This window comes from Chlamydotis macqueenii, chromosome 11 (assembly GCF_036417535.1).
Source record: "Chlamydotis macqueenii isolate bChlMac1 chromosome 11, bChlMac1.mat, whole genome shotgun sequence".
Taxonomy (NCBI): Eukaryota; Metazoa; Chordata; class Aves; order Otidiformes; family Otididae; genus Chlamydotis; species Chlamydotis macqueenii.
Genome location: NC_141566.1, coordinates 23,154,320 through 23,182,290, shown reverse-complemented (window position 1 = coordinate 23,182,290; position 27,971 = coordinate 23,154,320). Strand labels below are relative to the sequence as shown.

The 27,971-nt window shown below is 48.3% G+C and overlaps 2 protein-coding genes across 2 annotated transcripts; one reads left to right on the top strand and one right to left on the bottom strand.

Moving 5' to 3' along the window:
* The first annotated feature begins 7 nt into the window (after positions 1–7).
* LOC147599445 (dipeptidyl peptidase 2-like) lies at positions 8–27,691 on the top strand. Its single transcript, XM_086756249.1, has 13 exons — positions 8–136; positions 358–471; positions 6,319–6,458; positions 7,266–7,429; positions 9,265–9,400; positions 12,287–12,368; positions 14,093–14,259; positions 15,434–15,494; positions 24,784–24,902; positions 24,985–25,141; positions 25,430–25,494; positions 26,306–26,376; positions 26,924–27,691. Exons 1-13 carry the CDS (start codon positions 64–66, stop codon positions 27,063–27,065), a joined length of 1,491 nt encoding a protein of 496 aa, XP_086612375.1. The 5' UTR covers positions 8–63; the 3' UTR covers positions 27,066–27,691.
* LOC147599446 (kelch-like protein 9) lies at positions 16,264–23,800 on the bottom strand. Its single transcript, XM_086756699.1, has 4 exons — positions 22,736–23,800; positions 21,223–21,475; positions 19,241–19,401; positions 16,264–16,659 (listed from the first exon to the last, which is right to left on the bottom strand). The coding sequence occupies exons 1-4, from the start codon at positions 23,789–23,791 to the stop codon at positions 16,264–16,266; spliced, it is 1,866 nt and encodes a 621-aa protein (XP_086612825.1). The 5' UTR covers positions 23,792–23,800.
* Positions 27,692–27,971: the final 280 nt, after the last annotated feature.

Below are 27,971 nucleotides of genomic sequence, written 5' to 3'. Positions count from 1 at the left end.
CAGCAGCCCGGGGCTCGCGCGCGGGAGCCTGTCCGGTGTGCGCGGAGCGGAGGCGCGAGCGGGATGGTTGTCATGGAAACGCTGCTGCCGCTCCTGCTCCTCTTCCCGCCCCTGTCGCCCACCCGCGCTGCTCCCGGTGGGTGCCCCGGCCCCGATCCCTGCCTGCTCCCCAGGCCGGGACCTCGATCACCCCGGCCCTGCCCCGGGCGAGACCTCGAACCGGCCCCCCTGGGCCCCGGGTGGGACCCCCCAACCGGCCCGGGGAGCACTGGACGAGGCCCCGGTTCCCAGGGCCGGGCTGGGCCGGGTGACGGCGCTGGTTGCCAATTTCCCCGGCGCTGACGGTGCCCTCTCCAGCTGCCCCGGCAGCGGGGACCGGCCTGGAGGAGCGGCTCTTCCAACAGGTACGGGACCACTTCAGCTTCGAGACCCGCGGCAACGAGACCTTCCTGCAGCGGTACCTGGTCTCAGGTAGGTCCCGGGGCAGAGCTGCTCCCAGCCCTGGCACTATCAGGGCTTAAGCATGAGTGAACCACTGCTGCGCTGAGGCAGAGAAACTCTCCGTTCCCCCAGCGTGGTCTATGTCCTCTCTTTCTTTTCAATTTGTCCTTCTGGCCACGGGCCGTGGGATGCAGGGGTGGGCAGTGGCCTCTCCGGAGCCAGAGCAGAGTTGGGAGCAGCAGCAGCAGCCTTAACGCCTGCGCCGGGGGCTGGCTCTGTGCGTGCATGTTGGCTGCAGCATCTCTTACAAGTGCAAGTCAGTGCTCTGAATGCAGGAAAAACAAGCAGTGACCCAAACATTGCACTCCACCCATGGTTCTTTTGAGTGAAGATAACTCCTCTTGGGTCACTGTTTTGCGTTATTTAAAACCTTGCAACTTTAGATAGCTTAAGCCATGCTGAACAATGAGGGCTTCCAGCAAGGAGCCAGCAGTGTCTTCCTTTCTGGCCAAATAATGAATTATCTTCTGTGCAACAGGCAGTAAACGGGAGGAGACTTTTCTAAACAGCATGTAACTAAAACAGAGATTTCAATAACCACCATCACATGTTTTTAATCCTGCCTGTTTGGAAGAGTCAGGGAGAGATTTGCAGGGAGAGGGCAAAGGTGGAGCTGTAAATAGCAGCAGCCCAGGGCGCTGCCTAGCCTGGCACCTGTCTGCTGCTGCCTCACAGGCTGCCTGCATTGGGCCTTCATGTGCGAAATCTCACCTTCTTCACATCGCCTGGTCCTCTGCAGCTTGTTCAGCACCTGCACTCAATCATATATCATAGAATCTTTAAGGCTGGAAAAGACCTCCAAGATCATCAAGTCCAACCATCAACCTGACACCACCATGTCCACTTGTCGTAGTTCAGCCCCAATCAGGACCAAGCTATGCAGTGTCTCTCTCTCTCACTCCCCGCAACCTCTGAGGGAATAGAGAGAGATAATATAAGGAAAAAGCCTCAAGGTTTGAGGTAAGGACTGGGAGAAATCCTTAAAGTTACCGTTACAGGCAAAACAGACTTGACTTGGGGAAAACTATTCATTTTATTGCTTAAAACAAAGCAAGATAATGAGAGAGAAAACAAGACAACCTCCCCCATCCCTCCCTTTTCCCAGGCTTAACATTATCTCTTCCCTCCGCGGCACAGGGGGGAAGAGGGAATGGGGGTTACAGTCAGTCCATCACACATTGTTTCACGCAGCTGCTTTGTTGTTGGGCTGTGAACTCCTCACATTCCTCTCCTGCTCCATCATGGGGTCCCTCCCACGGGCCACAGTCCTTTGTGAAACTGCTCCGACGTGGGTTGTTTTTACCACGGGGTGCAGTCCCTCCAGAACGGCTGCCCCAGCGGGCCCTCCACAGGCCACAGCCTCTTTCAGGCACCCACCTGCCCCAACGTGGGGTCCTGCATGGGATGCAGGGGATCTCTGCTCCTCCGTGGGCCTCCGCGGGCTGCAGGAGCACAGCCGGCCTCACCATGGGGTGTACCAGGGGCTGCAGGGGAATCTTGGCCAGGAGCCGCATTACTGCTCCCCCTCCTTCTGCACTGCCCTTGGCATCTGCAGCCATTCCTCTCACAAGAAATCCTTCACAATTGGCTCAGGCAGACGCCTCTCAGGTTCTCTTCACTTCTCATCTCCTCTTCACTTCTCTCAGCTGGGCCGGGCCAAGTTGGGCCCAGTCGCCGCCCGGCAGGAGGCCAGAGGGTGAGGGGTGCAAGGCCCACAAGGCTCGCGCCTCCCTGTCTCTGCCCCTGCTCAGCTTCTTCACAACATCTCTTTTTTTTTTCCCTGTTTTTCCCCTTCTTAAATAAGTTATTGCAGAGGCGTTGTCACGGAACGTTCTGCTACCACTTGACTCGGCCCTGGCCAGCAGTGGGTCCACCCTAGGCCCAGACAAGTCCACTGAACAAAAGGGAGCAACTTCCAACAGTTTCTTACAGAAGCTACCACTGTAGCCTCCCCTCGCTAAATAAAACCAGAACACTGCTAAACCATGTCCTGAATTGCCATGTGTACATGTTCTTTGAACACCTTCAGGGATGGCGACTCCACCACTTCCTTGGGCAGCTGTTCCAGTGCCTGATCACTCTTTCTGTAAATAAATTTTTCCTAATATCCAATCTAAACCTCCCCTGATGCAACTTGAGGCCATTTCCTCTCATCCTATCACAAGTTACTTGGGAGAAGAGACCAACACCCACCTCCCTGCACCCTCCTTTCAGGCAGTTGTAGAGAGCAATGAGGTCTCCCTTCAGCCTCCTCTTCTCCAGACTGAACAACCCCAGTTCCCTCAGCCGTTCCTCATCAGACTGGTGCTCCAGACCCCTCACCAGCTTCGTTGCCCTTCTCTGGATGCGCTCCAGCAACTCAATGTCCTTCTTGTACTGAGAGGCCCAAAACTGCACACAGTATTCAAGGTGTGGCCTCACCAGTGCCGAGCACAGGGCACAATCACTGCCCTGGTCCTGCTGGCCACACTGTTTCTGATACAAGCCAGGATGCTGTTGGCCCCTCTTGGCCACCTGGGCACACTGCTGGCTCATGTTCAGCCAGCTGTCAACCAGCACCTCCAGGTCCCTTTCCGCCGGGCAGCTTTCCAGCCGCTCTTCCCCAAGCCTGTTGCACTGCGTGGGGTTGTTGTGACCCAAGTGCAGGACGTAGCACTTAGCCTTGTTGAACCTCATACAGTTCACCTTGGCCCATCAGTCCAGCCTGTCCAGATCCTTCTGCAGAGCCTTCCTACCCTTGAGCAGATCGACACTGTGCCCAGTTTGGTGTCATCTGCAAACTTACTGAGGGAGCACTCAATCCCCTCATCCAGATCATTGATAAAGACATTAAACAGAACTGGCCCCAGTATTGAGCCCTGGGGAACACCGCTTGTGACCGGCCGCCAACTGGATTTAACTCTGTTCACCACAATTCTCTGGGCTCAGCCATCCAACCAGTTTTTAACCCATCGCAGGGTACACCTGTCCAAGCCATGAGCTTCTCTAGGAATGAATGCTATGACTTCTCTAGGAGAATGCTGTGAGAGATGGTATCAAAGGCTTTGCTAAAGTCCAGGTAGATCACATCCTTCCTGTCATACACTGGGTGGGTCACCTGGTCGTAGAAGGAGATCAGGTTGGTCAAGCAGGACCCGCCCTTCATGAACCCATGCTGGCTGGGCTGATCCCTTGGTTGTCCTGCACATTCTGGGTTAATGCCCTCAAGATGAACCACTCCATAATCTTCCCTGGCACTGAGGTCAGGCTGACAGGCCTGTAGTTTCCCGCATCCTCCTTCTGGCCCTTCTTGTAAATGGGCGTCACATTGGCAAGCCTCTAGTTGTCTGGGACCTCCCCTGTCAACCACAACTGCTGATAAATCATGGAGAGTGGCTTGGCAAGCTCCTCCACCACCTCCCACAGCATTCTCGGTGGATCCCATTTGGCTCCATAGACTTGTGTGTGTCCAGGTGGCGTAGCAGGTGGATTGTGGGGAGGTTCGTTCTGCTCTCTGTCCCCATCTTCCAATGCAGGGGGCTGGACACCATGGGGATAACTGGTCTGACTATTAAAAACTGAAGCAAAGAAGGCAGCCTTTTCCTCATCCTTGGTGACAGTGTTCTTCCCTGCATCCAGTAAAGGATGGAGATTCTCTTTGGCTCTCTAATGTCTCACCATGCGCAAATTCATGCATCAGTTCAGCCCAAAGATATGGGAACACCAGTGAATTTTGATAGCACACCCTAGGCTGAAATTTCATTAATTAAGTGGCCCTTTCTGAACAGAACTTTGGGATCACCTGGTTTAAAGCATTGCATAACTTTTATTTATTTTCTTTGTGTAGTGTTAGGTTTTAGCTGTGTGTCCTGGGCAGAGCTGAATATTTATGAGAAACAAAACATTACCATTACAGTTCTGCTAGTTTACAAGTAGTTTCTTACCCAAAATTCCAGTGAGTAGTTCCTTTCCCCTCTGTTGCTGCTTGTGCAATACAAGACTTTTCAGATTATCAGCAAGAACTTGAAGGAGACTATTATTTCACAACCAAGCATCTGACTGTCTTGAGGTTAGCTGGCAGTTCCCCAGGATTTCAGTCTAAAAATAGATACCTTTTTAAGCAACCTGTGTGATTTGGTTTTGGCTCCTGTGAATGGTTGTTTACTCCAGGAGCCATGAAGCGTATCACAAGAAAAGCCAGAGTAAGGATAGCACTTCAGTTTCCTGCCTGATATGCAAAGCAAATATGACATAGAAAGAGAATCTGTCTCTTTGTCAACAAAGAGCAGCAGTTTTGCTAATTAAAGGTTTAAAACCCATTTCCAAGCCAGATCCAACTTTGGCAAGTCTGTGTTGAGAATGCCAAGAATGAAATTCAGGCCTCTCCATTAATGGAAATGGCCTTGTGTGATGTGGCATACATAGAACAACCACCCTTTGGGTGATGTGGCAATGTGTTGAAATCAACACTTAACTGACAGTCTGAGGTCTGGTTAAAGAAAGCTATTTATTATCCCTCTTACTTCCTGTGCAATTTAAGAGTAAGCTAAAATCAAATGTTTGTTAAAGTCAGCAGGCATGAAAGCAACTCTTTCTTAGATGAGCAAGTCATGGGTCAGCTTGTCCTGCCAGTCTCAATTTACCTTCAGTTATAAACAGAGGATGAAGCACATCATCTTCACATAATATATATGTGAGATATATATATATGATACATCACAAGAATAAATAGGTATGTGTGGGTTACCTATATAACATATATCAGCATAGCAGCAGCAGCATATCCTGGGCTGCATCAAAAGCAGTGTGGCCAGCAGGTTGAGGGAGGGGATTCTGTCCCTCTGCTCCATTCTGGTGAGAACCCACCTGCAGTACTGCATCCAGCTCTGGAGCCCCCAACATCAGAAGGACGTGGAACTGTTGGAGCGAGTCCAGAGGAGGCCACGCAGATGATGAGAGGGCTGGAGCAGCTCTGCTGTGAGGCCAGGCTGAGAGAGCTGGGGCTGTTCAGCCTGGAGAAGACGAGGCTCTGGGGAAACCTTAGAGCGGCCTTCCACTGCCTAAAGGGGGCTGATAGGAAAGATGGGGAGAGACTTTTTATCAGGGCCTATAGTGACAGGACAATGGGCAACAGTTTTAAACTGAAAGAGGGTGGATTTGGATTAGACATAAGGAAGAAATTTTTTATTATGAGAGTGGTGAGGCAGTGGAACAGGTTGCCCGGAGAAGTTGTGGCTGCTCCATCCCTGGAAGTGTTTGAAATCAGGCTGGACGGGGCTCTGAGCAACCTGATCTAGTGACAGATGTCCCTGCCTACGGAAGAGAGGTTAGACTGGATGATCTCTGAAGGTCCCTTCCAACCCTAACCTTTCTATGATATGTGATTTACAGCTTGTCTCTACCTTAAACATTACAGCAGGAGCAGCAGAAAGATGCAGGCAATTCCCTAACATCCATTTTGTGGGAAAAGTGATCTGTGCAAGTGTTTTGGGATGAGTTGGCCTGAAAAGGGTATATAAATGGGAAGTAGCTCTCTTAGGGGGCAACTGTTTCCAATTGCCTTGCAGAACTTGCGATTTCAAGGATTTTCAGGCAGAAGTGGAAGTTCCAGGCCATGTGCTGATCTCCTGGAAGCTCTTATTTACCCCTGCTCAAATGAGAGATTTCTGTAGCCTGGCCTTTCTAACACTGTTATGGCCCAGCTCAGGTCTCAGGGATCAGCCTGTTCACAGAGCTCTTGCCTAAACTCGCCAAAAGTAGAGTTATTTCATGCTCATGGTTTTGGGTTTGGTTGTTTTGTTTTTTTTTCAATTTGCTTCTGTCAATTGTCTCACTCAGAAAAGTTCTGGAAGAATGGATTTGGACCCATCTTTTTCTACACTGGCAATGAAGGTGACATCTGGGCTTTTGCTCAGAATTCTGACTTCATATTTGAATTAGCAGAAGAACAGCAAGCACTTGTGATTTTTGCTGAGCATGTGAGTATTTTAGTCATTGTGCATAAGTGAGTGTTTCAGTCATTATGCATACTATAGAGTCTTGTTCTGTTCAGTATTACTGAATTCAGCTTTCTGTAGGTCCAGAAAAATAGCATCTCTTGCCATGAAGCTGAGGTATACCTGCTGTAAGCTTTCCTCTTATGGTGGCAGCTCTTCTTTACCATGGCTTCAGAATTTTTTTTCCTATGCCTACCCAGCAATCCAGGATACAGACTTCTGTTTCAGTAAAACCTATGCCATGGTGTATTTGCTTTAGACCAGTGCTTTTGTAAGTAGTTTCCATGGGCCTCGGACTCCACACTGGGCTAGAGAGTTATTTTGTTTGGATAATATTTAATCTCTAGCTTGTGAAGTCCCATGCTAACCTTTCCCACACCCCTCTGTTAAATCTACTATTCCACAACTTATGCATGAAGAAATTACCCTGTTCCATTTTCCGCTTGGGGATTTCAGGAGAGAGACACATGCCGAGGCTCCACTTGGTGCCCACTGAAGTAGCTTGTTGTAGACTGTCCATCCTCTACAGGATATGTCCTGAAGGTGTCCAGTTGCCTTGCAGAACTTGCGATTTCAAGGATTTTCATGCAGAAGTGGAACTTCCAGGCCATGTGCTGGAAGCTCTCCAGATGCAGGAGACAAGGCACTTCCTCAGTTATGAATAAGTTAGAGGACACCATGTGCTCTGTTATCGCTTCCCATTTGTGCACTTACCCAGTTCTATAGTGAGAGCAGAGGAGGCTCAGACCTTGGCACCAGCATTTCTGCAGCATATCTCTTTCCTTTCAGAGGTACTACGGGAAGTCTCTTCCATTTGGACTTGAGTCAACACAGCTGAAGAACACTGGTCTGCTTACTGTGGAACAAGCCCTTGCTGACTATGCAGTGCTAATTACTGAGCTTAAGCAGCAGTATGGTGCTGCAGACTGCCCCGTCATTGCTTTTGGAGGCAGGTAAAGGTTGTGTGCATTCCCTCCTTTCTCTGCATCCTTTCCCAGCCACAGTCATGCTGTTATCATAGATCTGTTTGGCTCTCCAGCAAGATCTAAAGGTAGAGCTTTAAGCTATCTGATAGAGAGCAGATGCACCTCTGCCTGAGGTCATCACCACGTCCCAGTCAGTTCTCCCATCAAGAATTAGTCTCAAGTTGTGATTGCTTTGAAGAAGCACCACTGACTGGATGTTTCTTGGCATCTTCAATGTACAAGTCAGCCAGAACTGCAGAAAATGGGAAACTTCTCCTGCAGGATGAGAACATTTTTTTTTCCAGGGGCCACCCAGCTTTTTATTAAACACAGCCTCTTTAACAACATCCAACCATTTTCATTGTAGGCTCCTTTTTATTTCCTTTGTAACTCCTTTATAGTGCAACCTGCTGCTTGGTTGCTCCTGGTTTCCTAGCAGAAGTCCTTCCTCAAAGTGCTTGCTCTGTTGCAGCTCAGAGCTGTGATGATGTGATGTCCTTGTCTCTTGAAGGGATGCTTCCTTATAGGGATGCTTCCCTTTAAAATGCTTCCACCAAGTACAGGGCTTCTAAATCAGTTGTAGCATTTGACCTGACAGTTATCATTGAGCTTCCAGCTCACTGTGATGGTGGTGGGACTTTTCTCAGGAGTGTTTGTAGTGTGACTATCAGGCCAGTAGCAAGTGTAAAAAGGGCCAGGAGCTGTCCTGGGGTGGGGAGGTGGGAGAGGGGTTCCGCAAGACCTGCTAGCTGGGCTGCATGTTAGACTACAGCTCTCTTTGTGTAAATCAGAGTTCAGTCACAGCACCCCTGAACAGCACTAAGCCCATGTGAAGAATACTGAAATATGGCAGTGTTGGAGCAGCACAGCATTTCCCATGAGAGGAAAAAAATATCCCTCTTCTATTGGTTATAACTTTGCCAATCTTTAACCTGAAATTACTTGTGGCAGGTTTCAGCTATTGTCTGTTTCCAAGACCAGAGTTAGAGAAATGCACATTGCTTTACATGTGGGTCATGTGGGAATGGTATTTGTCCATTTATCCAACAACTTGAGATGGTGGGGAGGGAGACTTGAATATCTGTAAGCCTGGAGTTAGACACGGTGTTACCTGCCTTTTGGGGATGTCATTTGCCACCCCCAGGAGTAAGCTCAGAGTAGCTCCACAAACATTGGCATATGAGTAACTTTAGTCACCTTGGGTTTATCTAGCAACCTTTGATGTATCTGCAGATTGTGGCCTTGGCAGTAATGCTACCAACGTGGCTTTGAGTTTTATTGTGATATTCGTTAATGTCTCCTATTCCCTCTATTTGTGCTGATCATCTATGCAGCTGTTATTTGGGGTGCCCAGGGAGAGTACTCTCTACTTCCCAGCACTAGAGAGGGCTACATGTTTTGTAGTGTTCAAGGACACCCTTTGTTAAGAGCCTAGCTCGTCTTTAGAATCCTGTATGGAAAATGTGTTTCCTTCCCCCACGGAACAGTGACAGCTTCACTTGACCCCCTCGTGGTTTTGTACTGAAGCTGTCAGGACACACTCATGATGGTGCAGAGTTAAATATTGAGGCAGGATTTATATTTGGCTGCAGAAGCAAACTAGGCTGCTGTGTTCCCACCAGAGCTGGTGTGAACATTTGGGGAAAGACCAGTAAGAATGTTGTGTGCTGCTCATTGATCTTTTTACATAAGGATGGCATCTACAGATATTCTTCTTTTTGCTTTTAGTTAGGTGAGCCTGTGACTGCTGGCCTGAACTTTTGAGTTGTTATGTTATAAGATGTCTGTTAAAGGAAATAACTCTTTTTTCTCTCCTGTGGCAGCTATGGAGGAATGCTGAGCGCTTACATGAGGATGAAATACCCAAACATTGTGGCCGGAGCATTAGCTGCCAGTGCTCCTCTGTTGTCTGTGGCTGGGCTTGGAGACCCCACCCAGTTCTTCAGAGATGTAACAGCAGTAAGTAGCATCTCTTTTCAGGAGCATTGTTTTCTTCCTTTAAGAAGGTTGTATTTTTTTTCCTTTTCCATGTGTTTAAGCAGAGATTTGTCTTCACAGCATCAGTGCTGGGCAGGGAACACAATTAAATGGGAACCCACAAGGAAAAGCAGCACTGCGAATGTGATGGCTGAACACTCCCTTAGCCCAGAAGTGCGACTATGATGAGCAGCACAACTTGGTTTCAGCACCTTTAGTACCACTATGGATTCATTTTCCCATTTCTAGTGACTCAACCATATACAGCCTGAAAGTTTTCCTTTGTGCCTGGCTGAACCCTCTTTGGATAATTTATTCTTCAAATCCTTTCCCAAAATGCTTTATTTTGCATAGATACCAGTGATTCATAGCAGCTCCTTAGTCCCAGGTTGTGGTTGCATTTTAATTAAGAGCTTGGAAATCTTCATTTCACTAACTAAAAGGATGCAAGGTGTCCTGGGTTCACTTAAAACCAAAATTTAAATGTGGCTTTCACATTTTGAGGACATAGGACACACAGGAAAGTGGTATTGCTTAGAACTGACTTATATTTAGTTTATAAGGAAAGAAATATACTACCTGGTAGTACTGAAACCCTCTGATGGTGTCTGTTTTGCCTCTTTCAACATGAATTTCTACATCTGGGTGACACAGATGGCTTCACATGAATTACCTGTATATGCAACTTGTGGTCTTTTTGCTCTTATTTACATGTATGAGAACCTTATTTCAATGCAGAGACTTACAGGACAGATAGCATTACCAGTAAGTGTAAAAAAAGAGATTACCATATGAAAACAAACACAATTGCATTTGAAACTTCAAGTGCATAAGAGAATAAAAGACATCTTGTCTTGAAATTATACATTTTAAAACAAAAAACGTAATACCACTTCATATCTAACAGGCCCTGTAGTGGTAATTCTTCCTTGGTTGAAGCTAATTCATTCTCAGAAGCCTTGTTCAGCTGAGCTCTATCTTGCTTCAGCTGTGAATATGCTGTGAGTCATTATACACCCCTGAAATTAGGGCTTTGACCTTTTCATGAGAAAAAAAAGATTCCAATTAATTTTAAAATATATTCTCTCTGCAGTGGTAAGTTGACCTTTACGCTGAGATCCTAAGCAAGCACTTTGTATTGTTTTCAAAGTAATTCCTTCCACCTTCAGTGTGCTTACGTAAAAGCAATCTATGCATCTGAAAGCTGAATTCAATTGCTCGTCTTGGTGAGAGAACACCCCTGAGAGCTGTTAATACTAATGAAGGCACAAACCTTTCATGAATCATTGTGGGAACTCTCTCTTCCCATGAGTCAGAGCGTGTTGTCTCAAAGCAGCTTTCTCTTGTGACTTTTACTGAGCTTTTCCAGCTCACTTCATAAGCCCCCAGCTCACAGGGGAAGTGAGCAAAGGGCAGAAAGTCGATTTTGTGTAAGACTGGGTTATATGTGCCGACTGCCCTGCCTGTATCTGTGCAGAAAGCCCGTGTGTGAATACTACACATACAGCCACATACATGGTCCCGTAAGGTTACTGCTGCAGGAGCTATTCAGGCCATCAACTTCAGATCAGTTTAGACATCGGAATTAGGCGTGATTCGAAACAGTAAAGCTGGCAGCCTGGAGGGGGAACTTCCTTGGAATGGCTGTAAGGACTCCTGCCTCTGCTTCTGTGATGGCTCAGCTGAACTGTTCCGGGGTCCCTAAGGGTTCTGGGGGAGAACTGAAGCGGGTGGTGGTTCCTTGGTATGCCGTGCCGCAGCAGCTCAGCGTTGCCTGGTGGGGAACTCGGCCATCACACAGCCAGAGCAGGCCTGCTCATCTGTCCTAGGCTGATCCGTCCCCACACTCCAGTTAGAGCCCTTAGTAGATGAAGATCAATAAGCACATGCAGAAGGAGATTTGCAACCCCTAAAAGGATGCCCGGGTAAACTGTGGAAAACTCCGTAGTGATTTCTCTAAGCCTAACTGTCAGACACAGGCAGAGTTAGGAATAAAAGAAAGATCCCAGATCTATTTTTAATTGAGGCTAGGTCTTTGTAAGAAAAATGCTTAGCTAGTGATTTGTGGTTACTTAAGCATTGCTCTAGTAGGGTAAGGGACCTTAAAAGAGCCCTAATAATTCTTATTATTACAAAGCACTGGTTGCCAGCAGATCTCAAACTTCCTTACAATCAGACAGAACAGAAACAGTTTGGGTTGCTAGAGGCCTCTGTTGCACAAACAACTTGTTACACCAGCATTACCAGCCACAGCTCTACAAACGTACCTTAAAGTGCTTTTTCAGGATCAGTAATGTTTTTCCTAAGAAAAAGGACCTGGCCTTCTTGGTCATCTGGCAGGTCACTGGCAGGCTTACGAAGAAAAGCAAGTCTTGGTTCCCAAACCAGTGCTCTGCTCCCCATGCATAACTGACTTCTCCATGGCTCCTTCTCATAGACAGAGTGCAGTTGGAAGAAATCTGTTGTCTGTTTAAAAAAATGAAAAAACAACAAAAAACTTCAAGGCTGAGCAGCCTGGCACCCTTTTCCCACACATGCCTGGTCATGGGTCTCCTCTTGCTGCTTTGTATTCAGTCTAATGGCTCCACTAAGTGCAAAGTGTTTTGTCTCTCTCCAGAGAGACCTGGTGAAACAGTTGCTGCTTGATCTGTGCTGTGCAGACTGTTAGCTTCTGCTGGGACATGCTGATTGTCTGGAGGACAAGGCGGAAGCACGGGTGTCACTGCTCCTGGAGACGCAGATGAGGTTCTGACCAGTGGGCCAGTAACTCCTGTTGTCTCCCGGTATTTCTGGCAGTTCTTTCCAGTGCAACCTCCACACACATCTCCTCTGTGCAACTGTAATCTTGTGTCTTTTCTGTCCCTTCAGGATTTTCAGAAGTCCAGCCCAGGCTGCGTCACAGCTGTCCGCAAAGCCTTCCAGCAGATTAAGGATCTGTGCCTGAGCGGAGGTAAGGAGAGACAGCCCTGCAGACAGCTCCCCAAGGACAGCCAGCAGCAGTCCTAGCCTTGTGGAAAAAAGTTGATTCAGTTTTACTTCAGCTAGGTTTTCATTTCGTTCAGCTAAATCCCCACCTGGCTGCCCCTTTCTGCTTGCACAATTGATTTTTGATTTAATGAACAGTTTCAGTTAGTATTGAAATTAGTAACTGACACCAAAATGAAAGCATCCATGTAGGTATGGGCTTGCACAGTGTTAATGAAACTGTCTTTTCTGTACCAAAGTGCAAGAACACCTGCAGGTGCAAAACAGCTGCATTTTGTGCTGGTAGAGCCTCGTTTCACCAGATACTTATCCTCAACACCCACACTGTTGACAGCTGTTGAGGTGGGTATGACAAATGCATGGCTCAGCTCACTGGACATAGTTGAGAAATATTTGGAAGGCAATCTAGCTCTTGAAGCAGCCTTCACCAGCTCTTTCATCTCCAGCCTTGGACAGTTAGGTAAAGCCAGGGACAGAGACTGGTGAAGATCTCTGCAATGTCTCCGAGGTAGGCCAAACCAGATATTGTGGGCCAGTGCAATGTCTCCTGGGAGCCCTGCATGGTATTGGAACAGCCATGATGGGTTCTTGGTCTGTCTCAAGGCCTCGCTTGATCTGTGGTGCTGCATATCAGGGGCTGTGTGCCTCTGGCTAGTGTCACTGCAGGAGCTGGTCCTGGAATTGCCCAGAGGAGCCGGGGGTCCAAAACCCCGTTTAGCTTTGAGTGACAGCAGGAAAAAACCTTACTGTTAAATAGCCAAGGTCCTCGAGGTCTGCCTGGGGCCACACTTTCTGCAGCGGGGTGGATAAGGTGGTCATGTTTAAGGGTTAGGCTCTCGAGTGAGTATCCAGAGACAGGTCCCAGGCCTTAGGTTTCCAAGTAAAGACAGCTGGGCTCTGGTGGGCAGTTTGTAGAATACAGTAGGAACGGACAGGAGCTGTGACCCAGAACGTGGAGGATGAAAATGAAGGGAGCAGCTTTCCCCAGCAGAAATTGAAAGGTATAAGTGTGCCTCTTGAAGAAATCTCTTCAAAGACAGATTTCCAGCCGGCCTCTCTGCATCACATTGAGGTTTGGAGGCACGTCTCAGGAATCCTTTGTGTCTGTAAGGAGTATTCTCACTTGGCAATTCTTACTGCAAATGCACCCAGCTCCTAAGGAGCTCTTTTTTTTTTTTTTTTTTTTCTCTCCTCCCCCTGCCAGTTCTTTCTCCCAGCTGTTGAATCCCGTTGGGACCTGTACGCTGTACCCTGCATGAGAGTTTGCCTGGGGAGACTGCCCTGCAGGGCACAGCAGACCCTGGAGAGGGAGCTGCGGGGGCGAGGAGGAGGCAGCCAGGCAGGGCACCCACGGGGACAGGCTGGTAGCAAGCTGCTCTTCTCACTCTGCCAGCTGGGACTGCTTCTGTCCCACTGGGTGCTGATTCCTCTGGGCTCCTTAGGGAGGTGTTGACGGCTCTGTGAGGGGCAGAGTGCAGGCTGTGGGCCACACAGGGTTGTGAAGCTGCACAGGAAGGCTATGCCTGAACATTCACGAGTGTGTAAATTTAGATGTAATGTGTTCTTCCCACTAGAAACCTCATCTGTGTGTTATGGCATCTCCTTACTCCCGAGTGAAATAAGATGCTGAAGCTAGGTATTATTTTCCTCTTTTGAAGTTTGTGCCTTTCATTTTCCTTCCTTTTGCAGCCTACAGTGAAATCAGCAGCAAAATGGCCACGTGCAATAAGATCTCTAACAAGGAGGATGTTTACCAGCTTTTTGGGTTTGCCAGAAATGCCTTCACCATGATGGCCATGATGGACTACCCTTACAAAACTGATTTCATGGGTCATCTCCCTGCCAATCCAGTGAAGGTGAGTACCAATGCACGGGTGAGAGTTGTGGTTTCTGATGTGCACCTTGTGACTGCATAGCCTGGGACACTGTCAGACACGCCATCGGTGGTGATGGCTGGGCGAGATAGTGGTGGATGTTGCAGCGCTTCCACTCTGACAGTAAAACTACATGTTCTAAACTTCTCTGTGACTGCAGTGTTTTAAATGCACTGCCATAAGGCTCATGGGGAAGGGTTTGCTGGAGCCACTCCTACTCTGCTCTGCCTTTACCTTACACAAGCCTGTGCAAGCTTGTTGACTTCAGCTTTTAAACATTAAAAACTTGTTGATTTTTTTAAAATGTAGTTTTGTTGGAGCCCACCTCAGCACACTTTCAAAGATGTATTTTTCTTGGTGGGTAGGGATGGAGATCTAAAAATCAGACTCCTTTCTACATATTGCCCAGGAAGGTAACATACCTTAGAGGATAGTGCAGAGAAATGTCTGCTGCTCTGGCGACTGCAAAACCTGTAAACTTTCAAGAGAGATGGACATGGCAAAGTCTGGGAAAGGGGCCTGGTTCTCAGGGGTTACAAAGACTTCTCAGACACCAGCTGCTTTTGAAAGGTCTCAGCTTTGATCCCAGATCACCAGTTGTTGCAGTTCTTGGTTTCTTGTGGTGTGCATCCAGCACACCTCACTGACGGGACTTTATTTGCCCCTGGCCTTGTGGCATTTAAAGTTCAAGTCCTACCTGGAGGAAAATGTTTACTGTGCAAGAGGTCATACAAGCTACACTGCACTGGGACTCAGGAGATGCTGTCTGTGGTTCCACTGGGCATCCAGTCCCCTTCTAGGGTCTGTTTAACAAGCTGTAAAATTGAAATAATTAATCTACTCTCCCATGAGAAGGGCATTAAAAGATTCCGTTGGTAGGAGGAAGGAACTGTTGTTTATCACTGGGGCCTCTGCACAGTTGCTTAACTTGGTAAAGGAACTGCTTGTCCTAGCCCTGTCTCCCTATTTATATGTATTTTGTTGCTAGAAGGGAGGAGAAAAACCCCAAAAACCTGTTGCATTAGGCCCTTGGAAAGCTTCTGAACCATAAAATGCATAAGTGATAATTTTAGTGAATCCTCCAGCTTGGCCCTTCCATGGAGTAGAGATTTTTAACTATCCTGTCTGCAATTTGCCTGTAATATGTCTTATCCAGGTCGGCTGTGAACAAATCCTTGCCCACACAGACCCAGTTCAAGGCCTGGCTGCTCTTGTTGGTGAGTTAATAGTATCAGTTGGTCTTTTATTTAATGCCCTGTTTTCTAGAAGCGCCTGTAAGTAGAGCTGTTGCATTGTGTGTGGGTTGTGTATTGTGGGAGCTGGTACGACTCCGATCTCCCACTGGGACGTTTTGCCCCATTTTGGCTTTGTCTGTCGGGATGTCCTGTGGTGGCCCTCGGGTTCATTCTCTCGCCTTTCCAAACTTATCCTCGTCAGGTTTTTCAGCCATTGCAGCCCCTTAGCCTGTTGAGTGTCTGGATTTCTAAGGTACTTAGTTCTTTTCTAAAAGTTTACCCAGTGCATGTTCACTAAAGGAAGTTTTCTGGTCTGCTTGTTGAGGACAAGGTTGTCATCACAGTGTCCTATGGTCTTAATCCAGTGGCAAGACAGTCTTAAATACATCGTGTATATTTATGTCTGTGAGTACTTAACTTGTGAGCCAGCAGTATTTGTAAGGAAATTATTAGAGAAAGAATTCAAAGCTCTTTTGAAGACTTCCTTATAAAATCTTTCAAGTCACTTATCAGAAAAACAAGTTCTGAATGACAAAAACTTGATTTAAGGAATTCTTACGGGTTTAATGCAGCTTAGTAGGATTGGGAACTGATTTTTTTTTTTTTAATTATGTATGTCACCATGACAGCACCAAGTCAGAATGTACCAATTCCAAATCACTGCTAAAGATACTTGTCTTTCAACTAGAAGAGTTGTTAAAATGCTAATATCTTGGCAAACACTGCCAGATCTGCTTGACGTATTCACATGTTACTTGTTTTCTGAGGCCCAGTGGGACTCTTGTTTCTTTGTGATGAACAAGCTGAGGGTAGATTTCTTCCTGCCCATGGGTGAGCACTTTGTGTCCCCCTCCATCTCACCAGCTGCATTCATTTGGGGCAGTTTAATCATGCAAGAGGCATGATCCACCAGAGCTTGAGGCAGGGGACTGACTTTCTTCCATACTCGCCCCTCTGCATCATACAAGAAAACACTGTCTTCTTTCTGCATGTGCTGCAGCGACCCGCCTCCAGCTAGGTAGAGTGTAGACTCATGGGCTGTGATGCTGAATTGGCAGCAGTTGAATGGGGGTAATGTTAGTGTCGTCCACTGATTGCTTACAGGGCAATAATACTCCGTCTCGTTGACATGAATCCATTCTTCCACCTGCAGAGAACCAGACCAGCACTCACCATTCCTGTCATGCCTTGAGTGGGCATCACTGTCATGTCAGGCTCGCTTGGTTCATGATAAAGGAAACCAATGTCTCAACATCTGTTTGAATACCATGGGGGTCAACTGAGTAAAATACCAGAATGGCATGGCTTTAAAGGAGTTTTGGTCATCTTGGAAAATTAGAGGAGTGAGCCTGAGCATGGTGGCACAGGGATCTGCTGGAACTAGCATAGCCCAAGTGCTGCCTGCTGTCTGGACATTTAACACATTACAAAGGAAATAATCTACAGAGGGCTATATTGCATTGAATTGTGGACAATAACTGAGTTTGTGTCATCAGGAGGAATATGATGTCAGCCTGCATACACAGTTTCTCTTTATAGATTTCTATCCCTTTTTCAGAGAGCAATTAAGTGCTCTAAAATACCTTCATTCCTTCAGAAGAAACCATGCCATAGAATCATAGAATCATAGAATCATAGAATCATAGAATGGTTAGGGTTGGAAGGGACCTTCAAAGGTCATCTAGTCCAACCCCCCTGCAAGGAGCAGGGACATCCCCAACTAAGATCAGGTTGCTCAGAGCCCCGTCCAACCTGGCCTTGAATGTTTCCAGGGATAGGGCCTCCACCATCTTTCTGGGCAACCTGTTCCAGTGTTCTATAACTCGCATCGTGAAAAATTTTTTCCTAATTTCCAATCTAAATCTACCCCCCACTATTTTAAAACCATTACCTCTCGTCCTATTGCAACAGTCCCTACTAAACAGCCTCTCCCCATCTTTCTTGTAGGCCCCCTTGAGGTACTGGAAGACCGCTCTCAGGTCTCCCCGGAGCCTCCTCTTCTCCAGGCTGAACAGCCCCAGCTCTCTCAGCCTGGCCTCATAGGAAAGGTGCTCCAGCCCTCTCATCATCTGCGTGGCCTCCTCTGGACTCGCTCCAACAGGTCCATGTCCTTCTTGTGTTGGGGGCTCCAGAACTGGACACAATACTCCAGGTGGGGTCTGACCAGGGCAGAGTAGAGGGGGAGAATCACCTCCCTCAAACTGCTGGCCACGCTTCTCTTGATGCAGCCCAGGATGCGGTTGGCCTTCTGGGCCGCAAGGGCGCATTGCCTGCTCGTGTTAAGCTTCTCATCCACCACCACTCCCAAGTCCTTCTCCTCAGGGCTGCTCTCAATCCATTCCCCGCCCAGCCTGTATTTGTGCCTGGGATTGCCATGACCCAGGTGCAGGACCTTGCACTTGGCCTGGTTGAACTTCATGAGGCTGGCACGGGCCCACCTCTCCAGCCTGTCAAGGTCCCTCTGGATGGCATCCCTCCCTTCCAGCGTGTCGACGGCACCACACAACTTGGTGTCATCGGCAAACTTGCTGAGTGTGCACTCTACCCCACTGTCCATGTTGCCAACAGAGATGTTGAACAGGGCCGGGCCCAGCACGGACCCCTGAGGGATGCCACTCGTGACCGGTCTCCACATGGACATTGAGCCGTTGACCAACACTCTCTGAGTGCGGCCATCCAGCCAATTCCTTATCCACCGAGTGGTCCGCCCATCAAACCCATGTCTCTCTAGTTTAGAGAGAAGGATGTCGTGCGGAACAGTGTCAAAAGCTTTGCACAAGTCCAGGTAGATGATGTCTGTTGCTCGTCCCTTGTCCACCGATGCCGTCACCCCGTCATAGAAGGCCACCAAATTGGTCAGGCACGATCTGCCCTTGGTGAAGCCATGTTGGCTGTCACCAACCACCTCCTTGCTCTCCATGTGCCTTAGCATGGTTTCCAGGAGAATCTGCTCCATGACCTTGCCAGGCACAGAGGTGAGGCTGACCGGCCTGTAGTTACCCGGGTCTTCCTTATTCCCTCTCTTCCAGTCATCGGGGACCTCACCATACCCATCATGGTAAAATCAGGCCAGGCCCTGAATCTTTACACTTTGAAATAGAAATTGCAGAATGATCTTTGAAAACTCACTTCTCTTGGCTTCGAGGACTGGGATTCTCCTAGAGTGAGCCTTTCAGTCCCTGTCAGGTCTCTTGCCTTCTCCCCAGAAGGCTGGGCAGAGCTTTCCCTCCTCTTTCAGAGATGGAAAATCCAGGTTTGAAGATAATTCATCTGTGTTCCAGGACTGGAGCCCATCTTTCCTAAAATCTAGGTTAGTGTCCTTACCACAGTCCATTCCTCTTCCTGTCTGCCAGTGTTTCGCCCTCTCTCAGCTCAAACAAGGGAAATTAGCTGGTCATTGTGTTTGGGGCAGGTGGGTGACCAGCTTTTCCTCTGTTAGCTGGCTGCACCTCCACTATTTGTTTTCTCTACTTTAAAAAAATACTTTAAGCAGCCTTTGTACTCTAGCAAATAGAGTGTGACAACTGGGCACCTTCTGATGCGCACAACTGTAATGGCAGGTATATTTTCGTAAACTTATTGGACCAACTTGCAACTGTGCCAGTCCACTAAGTGACCAAAAATAAAGTTGTTCCTGGTCAACCTGTTGGAGTAGAACAGTCAGGGCCTAGCAATACAGACACCTCATTTTGGATCAGCTTTGAGATTGTAAAAGCAAATGAACTTACTCCTTTTAGTGTCCTTCCTCCAATGCAGAAGATCCTGTCCCTGACTGTAGCCATCCCGTGATCACAGCGGGTGAAAGCCATGGCACTGTTGCCAATCCAACGTCGGAGGCGAGGGAGGTAGCTGTAAGTGTCTCGTAAGGTTTTGCCTCCGGAGAAGCCCCCTAGAAGGAAAGCAGGGATGTCCTTCATCCTCTCTGACATACAGCAAACCTTCTGCAAACATCAGCAGAGCTGATTTTTTTTCTTTAAAATACCTAAGAAGATCAGGTTTAAAATTTCACACCGTTCCGGAGAGCTGATGCATTGTGAAATTTTAAACCTGACCTTCGTAGGTATTTTAAAGACAAAAAAAAAAAAAAACAAACCAAACATTTCCAATTCTTTCTGTAAACAGTTTTCCACAAAAGATTTTTAAATAAAGCTCTTGGGGTATTTCACATGTAACCAGGAACAACTTTATTTAGGGTATCTGCTTCCAGTACACACAGTCACAAAATGGTGGTTTGAAAGAAAGGCATTCAAAGATCTTTGAACTTGGGATTGTCAACAGAAGGTCAGAGCCAAGCTGCCAGTGCTGTGTCAGCTTTTTCTCTTTACTAGGCACTCACTAGTGTTTTTCAGGGGTGCATTGTACAAAGCTCCTTACAGAAGGAAGGTGCTGCTAGAGGGAAGGGTATATGCTTCCAGCTGCCTGCCTGTTGAATTCCAGCCTGCGCACAGAGTCTCTTCAAACAAGGAAGATGATATTTCAGGTTGACCATAAGCCCCAGCTCACCTGGGCTTTGATGCTTCCTGTACGTGGACACTTTTTCTACATGGAGCTTGTGTTTAAATTTTGTACCAAAGTAATGTTCTTAATTTTTCAGTTTGCTTGGGCAGGGCTGTAGGCTGGCCAAATCAAATTTGCAGTTACCCCACCAGTTTAGAAGCAAATGAATGCTGTAGGTAGGTAAGATCTTACACCCAAGGGGTATAGTGTTATCCAGCCTAGATCGCTACGGTATGTTTGAAGAGGCAATTTTGTCCTTGCTCTTAGGTAGGAATCAAGACCAACAGAAGTTAAGTGAGCTGCCTGTGGCACCGCGAGCCAGCTGAATCAAAGCAGGGACTGGAACCTGAGCCTCAGCTGTTCCTCCAGCTGAATCATTATTAATCTGTGCTGCCAGTGCAGGAGCCCTGCTGTCAGTGGGGTACACGTCTGGGTAGGACAGCCCCCGTGCTGCTTTCCCTGCCCTTGGGGCCTCGGGTGTGCTGTCCAGCACAGAGAAGTGCCCTTCATTGCAACTGCGCAACTGGAGTTAATCTGGACAAGATCATTACGGTCATCCCAGCTGGTTGTAATGGGTTTATAAAGCAGGGAGCCTACAGTGATGGCAGACTGGCCCAGGTCTTTTAGCTGCGGAGGCAATAACAAAAACAACACAGTGCTTTTCCTATGACAAACCAAATATTGTCTTTCAAGTCCAAATTCGTAGCTGCAGGAGGTAAAGACCTTACAACAATTTCCTGAAGTGTTTAAACCCATGCTGCTTTATTGTTAAACATCCTGCACCACCTACCAACAATCCCTGTAAACACTGAGGATCCCTTGTAAGGCAAGAGCTGTACAGGCCCAGTGGATAAGAGGGTAAGAGCCAGTGTTGTACTTCTTTTTGCCCAGATTAACAAAGCAGCGCAGTTGGTTAGTCCCACATCTTCTATTCAGATTAATCCCAGGGTTTAATCCCATCCCCAACGCTGTGGCAGCCTGCTCCTGGTTTCCCTCTTCAGAGAGCAGAGCTTTGGGATTTAGCCAGGATTGCAAGGTCAAAGGCAAGCAGGGGTGTGGATTGCAAGCAGATGATGTCACCTTTAATATCTTGGAAATAAAATAATTCCTGCACAGCAGGAAAGAGACACTGGAGCTGTGGGTGCTACTACTGTGGGTGCAGGCTTAGACTGTGACATTAAGATGCCAGAAAAAATCAACAAAGCTCTATCACCTGAAATATAGAGTATTCCCTTGTGGGTTGTGCCTGCGTGATCAGCAATAGGCATGGGGAAAGGAGCTGCAAACTCCCACTTGTTGTTTGCAGGCTGGTACAATTCCATGGTGCGGGTGAGGGTCCCCAGCAGTGTCCCACCACCCACGGCGACGATGCAATCAGACAGCACATCCGCATGGAAGCGTGTCCGCCTCTCCAGCATGCTGGCGACTTGGAGCCAGGAAGTGTTGCGGGGATCAAATCGGAAAACCTAGGATCACAGAGATGGGTGATGGTTAGCAGAAGGCAAGTGGCTGGCTTGCATCTCCTGTGGCTTCAATGTTTTTATGGCTATGACCTGGACAGGCTCAACTTCCAGTGCCAGCCAGCTGACAGAGCAGTACCTCCCCAGCAGAGCTGGAGGCTCAGTTACGGCCTTTCTGCGGGTCTGAGGGGGTCTGGGAATAGATTGTGCTCCCAGCTTGCAGCAAGCCAGATGTGAGACACATTGGCTTAATTAAATACCTTTGTTTCAAACACCAGCTGAAAACTGTTTCAGTGAGGTTTAAACAAGCACATTTTACATCTCTGCTACTGTTTGTGTAGTAAAGAGAGCAGCTGAGCTTTGCCCACTGCTCTTGCCAAGGAGGAGGCAGGAGCAGCTTTCCCCTCCCCTTGTCCCTGGTGGCATCACCACAGGAGCACAGCACCTCTGCTAAGGTTGGGTGTCCACTTATATGTTGTTCAGCAGTAAATACCTCCTCGAGCTTGTTTTGTCAATCCTTGTTAGAAAGCCCAGATCACTGAGCAAGGGCAGTATCTGCAGAACTGCATGCGGTGAGTGCTGGGCTTGGGCTGTAGCGCACCAGCCAGTGCTGCAGCCCCGCTGCTTCAGCATCCTCTGCTCCGCTGCTGCTGAGCTGCCTCCTGCCTTCAAGGCAGTGGAAGAGAGCTGCTGTTTGCAGCGGTATTGCTGAACCAAGTACAATGCTGAAATAAGCCCCCTGGGAGCATCGGAAAGAAAAACATGCTGGTTTTTCTACTAAGCTCATTGAAGCCATCTAGAAAAACATAAAATCCTGCACAAGTCTTTTTACTTTTCAGGCAGAAGGGGAAGGTACTGGGATTTGTCAGATTTGCCTTTCAAGGGCAAAAATAAGGAAGGAGCAGTTCTCAAGTGAAGTGAAGTGAGGCTTTAACCACGCCTCCCAAGTGCAAGTCCCACTACAGCAACAATGGGGACAGGGTGGCGTTCGTGGAGTTGTTTGATTGACTGATGTGGACCTCGCTGAACCTGCACTGTGGAAGCTGTGTACAGATTAGGATGACAATTTACAGCAGGAGCAAGGTAGGACCAGGACAGAACCTTGCTTCCCAGAAAGGTTGGAAGCTGTATTCCCAAAGGCTTTCAGCACTGCACAGAGCGCTAAGAAATATGAAGAGATGGGAGAGCTGTGGTGGGCAAGAGGAATGACTCCCTCCCTTCCTCACCCAGCCATTTTTCCAAGGGTAAAGGTTTCTCATGTCTTACCTCATTTGATGGCTGCTTTCCTGTGGGATCAAATCTGCACTGCCCCCCGATGACAAAGAGGAAGTTATTGATGATGGTGACACAGTGGTTGTACACCGGCACACAGAGGTCCCCGACCTTGTGCCAGGTGCTGCAGCTCTGGTCTGCAGCCCACATCTCTCTGCACACACAGTTGTTGGCAGTTCTGCCACCAGCAACAAGCAGCACAGTGGAACCGGAGCGGAGGCTCGTGCTCTGGGTCTGCAGGACTGGCTGAGCATACAGCTGGGAGTGGTAATTCAGAGCCTCCTGCAGGTACCTGTGGCAGCCTGAATCCAGCCTCATAAGAGGTATTTCCTGGATATATCTCTGCAGATCCTGTAAAGGAATGAGAGGGAATCTTATGCGCCTTAAAATATCTGCTGCAGCTTTCAGCCGTGTGTGGTCATGCTGCAGCCAGCTCACAGCAGCTCTGAACAGCTCCAGCTCACTGCATCCCTCGGTGTCGGTCCTGTCTAAAATTTCACAGAGGGTTCCTTGGTCCATGTCTTTCAAGGACTGAGGATCAGCCAGGAGCTGCTTGCAGTGCTGCTCAACATAGCACATGGCTTTCTGTCTCAGCTCTGCTGGGCCAAGTTTTTTAGCAATGTTAAGAACATCCATGCAATTCTCACAGTTCAAGCAATCCTCCAGAAAGCGAAAGCACAGCTTGATCACCTCCCGAACCAGGAGGGTTTCTGCAGCTTTGAAGGTCTCCTCAATATTCTGTAATGAGAGGTCTAGTTTATTGGAGTAAATGAAGTTGAGAACGTTCCTCAGCCCAGCAGCACTGACGGCTTTCAGCTGGACGTTGCCATCCAGGCTCCCCACTCTTGTCAAGTTTCCAACAAACAGGATCTTGCAGTAGTTACTTGCTGACGCTAAAATGATCTTGTGGGCTGGAAAACAAACCCCTTCTGCCTCCAGTGTCACATCGCACAGTGCGCTCTGCAAGCGAAGGCTGCTGAGCCCTTCCAGGAGTTTTGCCAGGTAGGTGTCCGACACGAGCCTTGCTGTGGCCTGAGAGCTCAGCGGCATTGCTCTGAAAGGTGCGTAGCTCTGGGGCAGCCCCAAACTCTTCACTGCACACACTGGGCAGTCTTCTGCAGCTAAACCAGTAGTTTCATGCTTCGAGGGAGCTGGGCTGCTCAGGCCACAGAGCCACCCAAAAGGCAGTAGCTGTTCCAGCCTCCCTTGTCAACAGCCTCTGCCTGGTGCTTTGCAGGCACAGAATGCTGTGTGCCTTGCAGAGCTGTTTGGGGGCCGTTTGCAAGTGGAGCTGTTGGTGCTGGTTATTGCACAAAACCTGCAGTGTGTGTGGATTTTGCCTGTGGGTTGTAGTACTGGCAGCAGCAACAGCCACTGGCATAGCCGCATTCCTCTCCTCGCTAGCCTAGCTGGTAACTACCCATCTGCACAAAAAAGCAGCTCATTCTTCAGCAGCTCCCCCAGCTATGCTTCGCTGGGCTGCCCGGTCAGGTGCTCTTTCATCTGGGCAAGCCTGCACATGCTGGCTTTCCCTTCTTGAACAACAGTCAAACAAAATGCTGTCTGTGACATGGCACCCTTGACTAAATTTGATGCTTTCTGACAACAGCTACTTTCAGGGAGGGGGGGGTGGGAAGGTCTTAGCAGTTGTGTCCCATTCAGTTTGAAGCATTCACCTGACATCCTGCACATAGCCTACTCTTGGGTGTGTTAGGGGTTGGAGGCTGGGGCTCTCCTAAGGACTAATGAGTAATTCACTTGGCTTTTGGCACGAGCAGAGAGCATCTGGGAGCCTCTTCCTCATCGTGGATACAGCAAAAACAAAGGATATTGTGCATCCAGGCTTGAGACCATTGAAAGTTTTGGCGTACAGTTAGGATTGTAACCTAACACTGATGTAGACCCTTACGTGTTTGCCCAGCTGGGATAGCTACCCTTCTGCTTGGTCTTGGTCTTGGCCATGAGGCTCGTGTAGGAGGCAGTGGGTGAGACAGCAGAGGGGTACTGACAGGTTGGCTTTACGCTGTGTTTCCACCTGGCAGGGGTGTTTTACAACTCCTCCGGATCTGCACAGTGTTACGACATATACCAGCTGTACCAGTCCTGTGCTGACCCCACGGGCTGCGGCATCGGCCCAGATGCTGAGGCCTGGGACTACCAGGTAAGGTGTTGCAGACAGCAACAGATTTCAGCTGCTGCCCTGTTTATCCCCCCACCCTTGACAGCTCTTGTATCTCTCTCAGGTTTGCACCGAGATCAACTTAACTTTCAACAGCAATAACATGACTGACATGTTCCCTGAGATGCCCTTCACAGAGGCCATGCGAGAGCAGTACTGTCAGAGCAAATGGCACGTGAGGCCACGAGCACACTGGCTGCAGACAAACTTTTGGGGAGGAGGTGAGTTGTGCTGGCTGCTCGTCCCTTTGCATTACCCTGTAGTTGTGCGCCTGTCCGTGGGGATAGGCACAGCACACTAACAAGTCCTGGCAGAAAGTTGCAGCCTTGTGCTGACTTGAGCCAAACAAGTACCCTCTTGAGACAGAAGTGGGAAACCTAAAAACTGCGAAGAATTTGCTTTATTCTCCTGTGTTTTCTCTTCTTGGCTATGCTTGCTGCAGTAGCCAAACACATTTAGGTAAGTGGGCAGGAAGGAGGCCACTCAAATGTTATCTCTCTGAATTTCAGACCTGAAAAGTGCAAGCAACATCATTTTTTCAAATGGAGACTTGGACCCATGGGCTGGAGGTGGGGTAAGCATGTGCACTCCTGCACATTGAGCACAGAGAGCAGCGTTTTCCAGGTGATATACTGCTCCTCTCTCCCTTTCAAAGCAGCACTGGCGATTCATCTTTAGCCCATGTGAGTTTCTGCAGTCAGCTGTTTTATGCTGAACCATTCAGGAGCCTCAGGACAGTAATGGTGGACACATTGCATAGAGTCCGTCAGCCAGGAACACTGATGGAGCAAAGGTGGCTTCACTAGTGGAGCTGCAGCAGGAGCCTCCTTACCCAGCAGCTGGGATCTGACCCACAACCGCCGTGTTTCAGTGCTGGCAGCTGAGTGCTCCTTGCTGTCCCCAGTCTCAGCATACTTCATGAGACCACACGGTTCCAGTAACTCAAACCAAGGCATATTTTGGTTTAGGGTTAACAAAAGTTCAGAGTGGTGGCAGAGCTCTATTTTGAAACTTACAACCAAAAATGACCCAGAGCTGGATTTTGAGTTAGTTGAGCTCCTGATTGTAATGCCAGAGTTCCTTGTTTTAGGCTGGCTTGGCAATCCCAGCTGCTAAAGAAACAGGCTGCTTGGGGTGCATGGGCCTTTGGGAGCCTGTTACTTCAGACCGCCTGTAGTGGAATAGGCTGACAGTTTTCATCATGGGGGAAAAGCCTTCACCTTATTTGAGACAGATGATTTGGCTCATTAAGGCTGTTAGCCTTGCACACATCATCAGCCGTACCGTCCTCAGTCCTGCCCAGCTCGTCTTCCAGTTTTCATAACTGATGTCCAGTTCTGCCCCATAACTTGGTGAGAATTTGTTTCTGCTCCTTCTCCTTCCAGATAAATAGCAGCATCAGTCCTTCACTGATTGCACTGACCATTAAAGGAGGCGCTCATCACCTAGATCTCCGGTAAGTGCTGAACTCTTCTTCGACTGACAAAATCCTACTGCCCTGGGTGTTCAATCCTTAGCTAGCCACAGTCCAAAGAACCAGGTGTGTTACTTAAAGAGGACTGGATCCCAGGCTGTTGCAGCCTAGCTGTGGAAGAGCAATTTTATTCCCTAGTACAGGGCTCTTACAGCCTTCATGGAAGCCAGGGTGTGCAGAACTTGGCCTAACCTCACATACTTTCATTAGAACACGTTCTTGCACAGGGATTGGCACAAGCGTGCGATAGCCTCTGGCAGTCAGTCATGTGAAGTACTCCAGTGTCTCTTGGCATGAGCCATCATCCTTGAGGCCCAGAGCAGAGAGGGCAGCAGCCAGTGATGCAAGGGCACTCCGGCCTGCCTCCCAACCTCCTGATGGGTGCAAACTGGAGCTTGTTTTCCAGGGCATAAATATGAAGTACAAAACTGATAATCCCCGTCCTTCAGTTCTCTGGCTTGGCTTTCCCTGTGCAAGAGGCAAAGAGCTGCTGCCCACTGAGTAGCTCACACTGCTCTGCTTTCTCTAGAGGACAGAATCCAGCTGACCCCCCGTCTGTCACAGAAGTGCGCAAGCTTGAAGCAAGCATCATCAATGGCTGGGTGAAAGCTGCAGGGATGGAAACAGCACCGGAGAAGCACTCAGGAGGTTCAGCAGGCAGACAGCTGTGAATACGTCCATCCCACAGCCTCTGGCGAGGGTGTTGGGATACAGAAAGACAGCAGTCTGCTGAGCTGTGCCTGTGCCACTTGAGAAAGTTATCTCCTCTGCCATGACAGTGGAAATTCACCCTTCTGAAGTGTCCCACCTGCTCCTAATCAAGCATCAAAAGAAAAGCAAAAGGCCAAATGACTCACTGAAGCCAAAACCACATTTTGTGGGTTTTGTGCTCACCTGCTTGTCATGAGAAGGCATTTTAAATGGTGGAAGAAGCTTGCCTGAAGGCCCAAGAATCATCACTGTCCTGAACAACAACCTGTATGGTTGCAAGAGGCACCTTAAGGTTGAAGCTAAATTATTTTTAGACAAATAGTGCTAGATGACTAGTGGAAAGGCAGAGGTACCGTCATTACTTAAACAGGTTCACAGGGGACTCCACCAGTGACCAGTTATATAAAAAAGACTGGTGCCTTATCCAGTGCTGTGGCCTTGGGACTTGTTTGTTTGTTTGTTTTTGTTTCTAACTTGCACAGATCTCCAGTTGTTGAGCTGGAGGTTTACACAAAGTAATCCCAGTGTGTACTGCTGTCACTCAAGAGCTGCATATCAGTGACCAGTAAAGCACACTTCCACTTGAGACATCTTCAGATCTGTTTAAAATAAATTACATGTTTATTAATGTGTGTGATGATACAATTTCATGGCTTGGCAGTATAACCAAAGAAGATTAAAAAAGGATACTTCTCAGCTTCCTAGGTGGAGTAAACTCATCTTTGCACATAAACAGGTGGATTCTTACCTACTGGAATTACTATGCACCAATAAGTAACAGCATAATTCCAAAACTATTAAATCCTGATAATAATGGGATGCCTCAGTTGATCCATTTACAATAATTTTTATGAATTAGCGGAGAA

Bases quoted from the DNA above. Each gene is read 5' to 3' on its own strand.
- LOC147599445 (XM_086756249.1), top strand. From the start codon at position 64: ATGGTTGTCATGGAAACGCTGCTGCCGCTCCTGCTCCTCTTCCCGCCC. The intron at 6,459-7,265 runs GTGAGTATTTTA...CTTTCCTTTCAG, and splicing joins TTGTGATTTTTGCTGAGCAT to AGGTACTACGGGAAGTCTCT. The intron at 26,377-26,923 runs GTAAGTGCTGAA...TGCTTTCTCTAG, and splicing joins GCTCATCACCTAGATCTCCG to AGGACAGAATCCAGCTGACC.
- LOC147599446 (XM_086756699.1), bottom strand. From the start codon at position 23,791: ATGCCGCTGAGCTCTCAGGCCACAGCAAGGCTCGTGTCGGACACCTAC. The intron at 21,476-22,735 runs GTAAGACATGAG...CTGTGATCCTAG, and splicing joins GAAAGCAGCCATCAAATGAG to GTTTTCCGATTTGATCCCCG. The intron at 19,402-21,222 runs GTGATAGAGCTT...CTTTCCTTCTAG, and splicing joins GGGAATACTCTATATTTCAG to GGGGCTTCTCCGGAGGCAAA.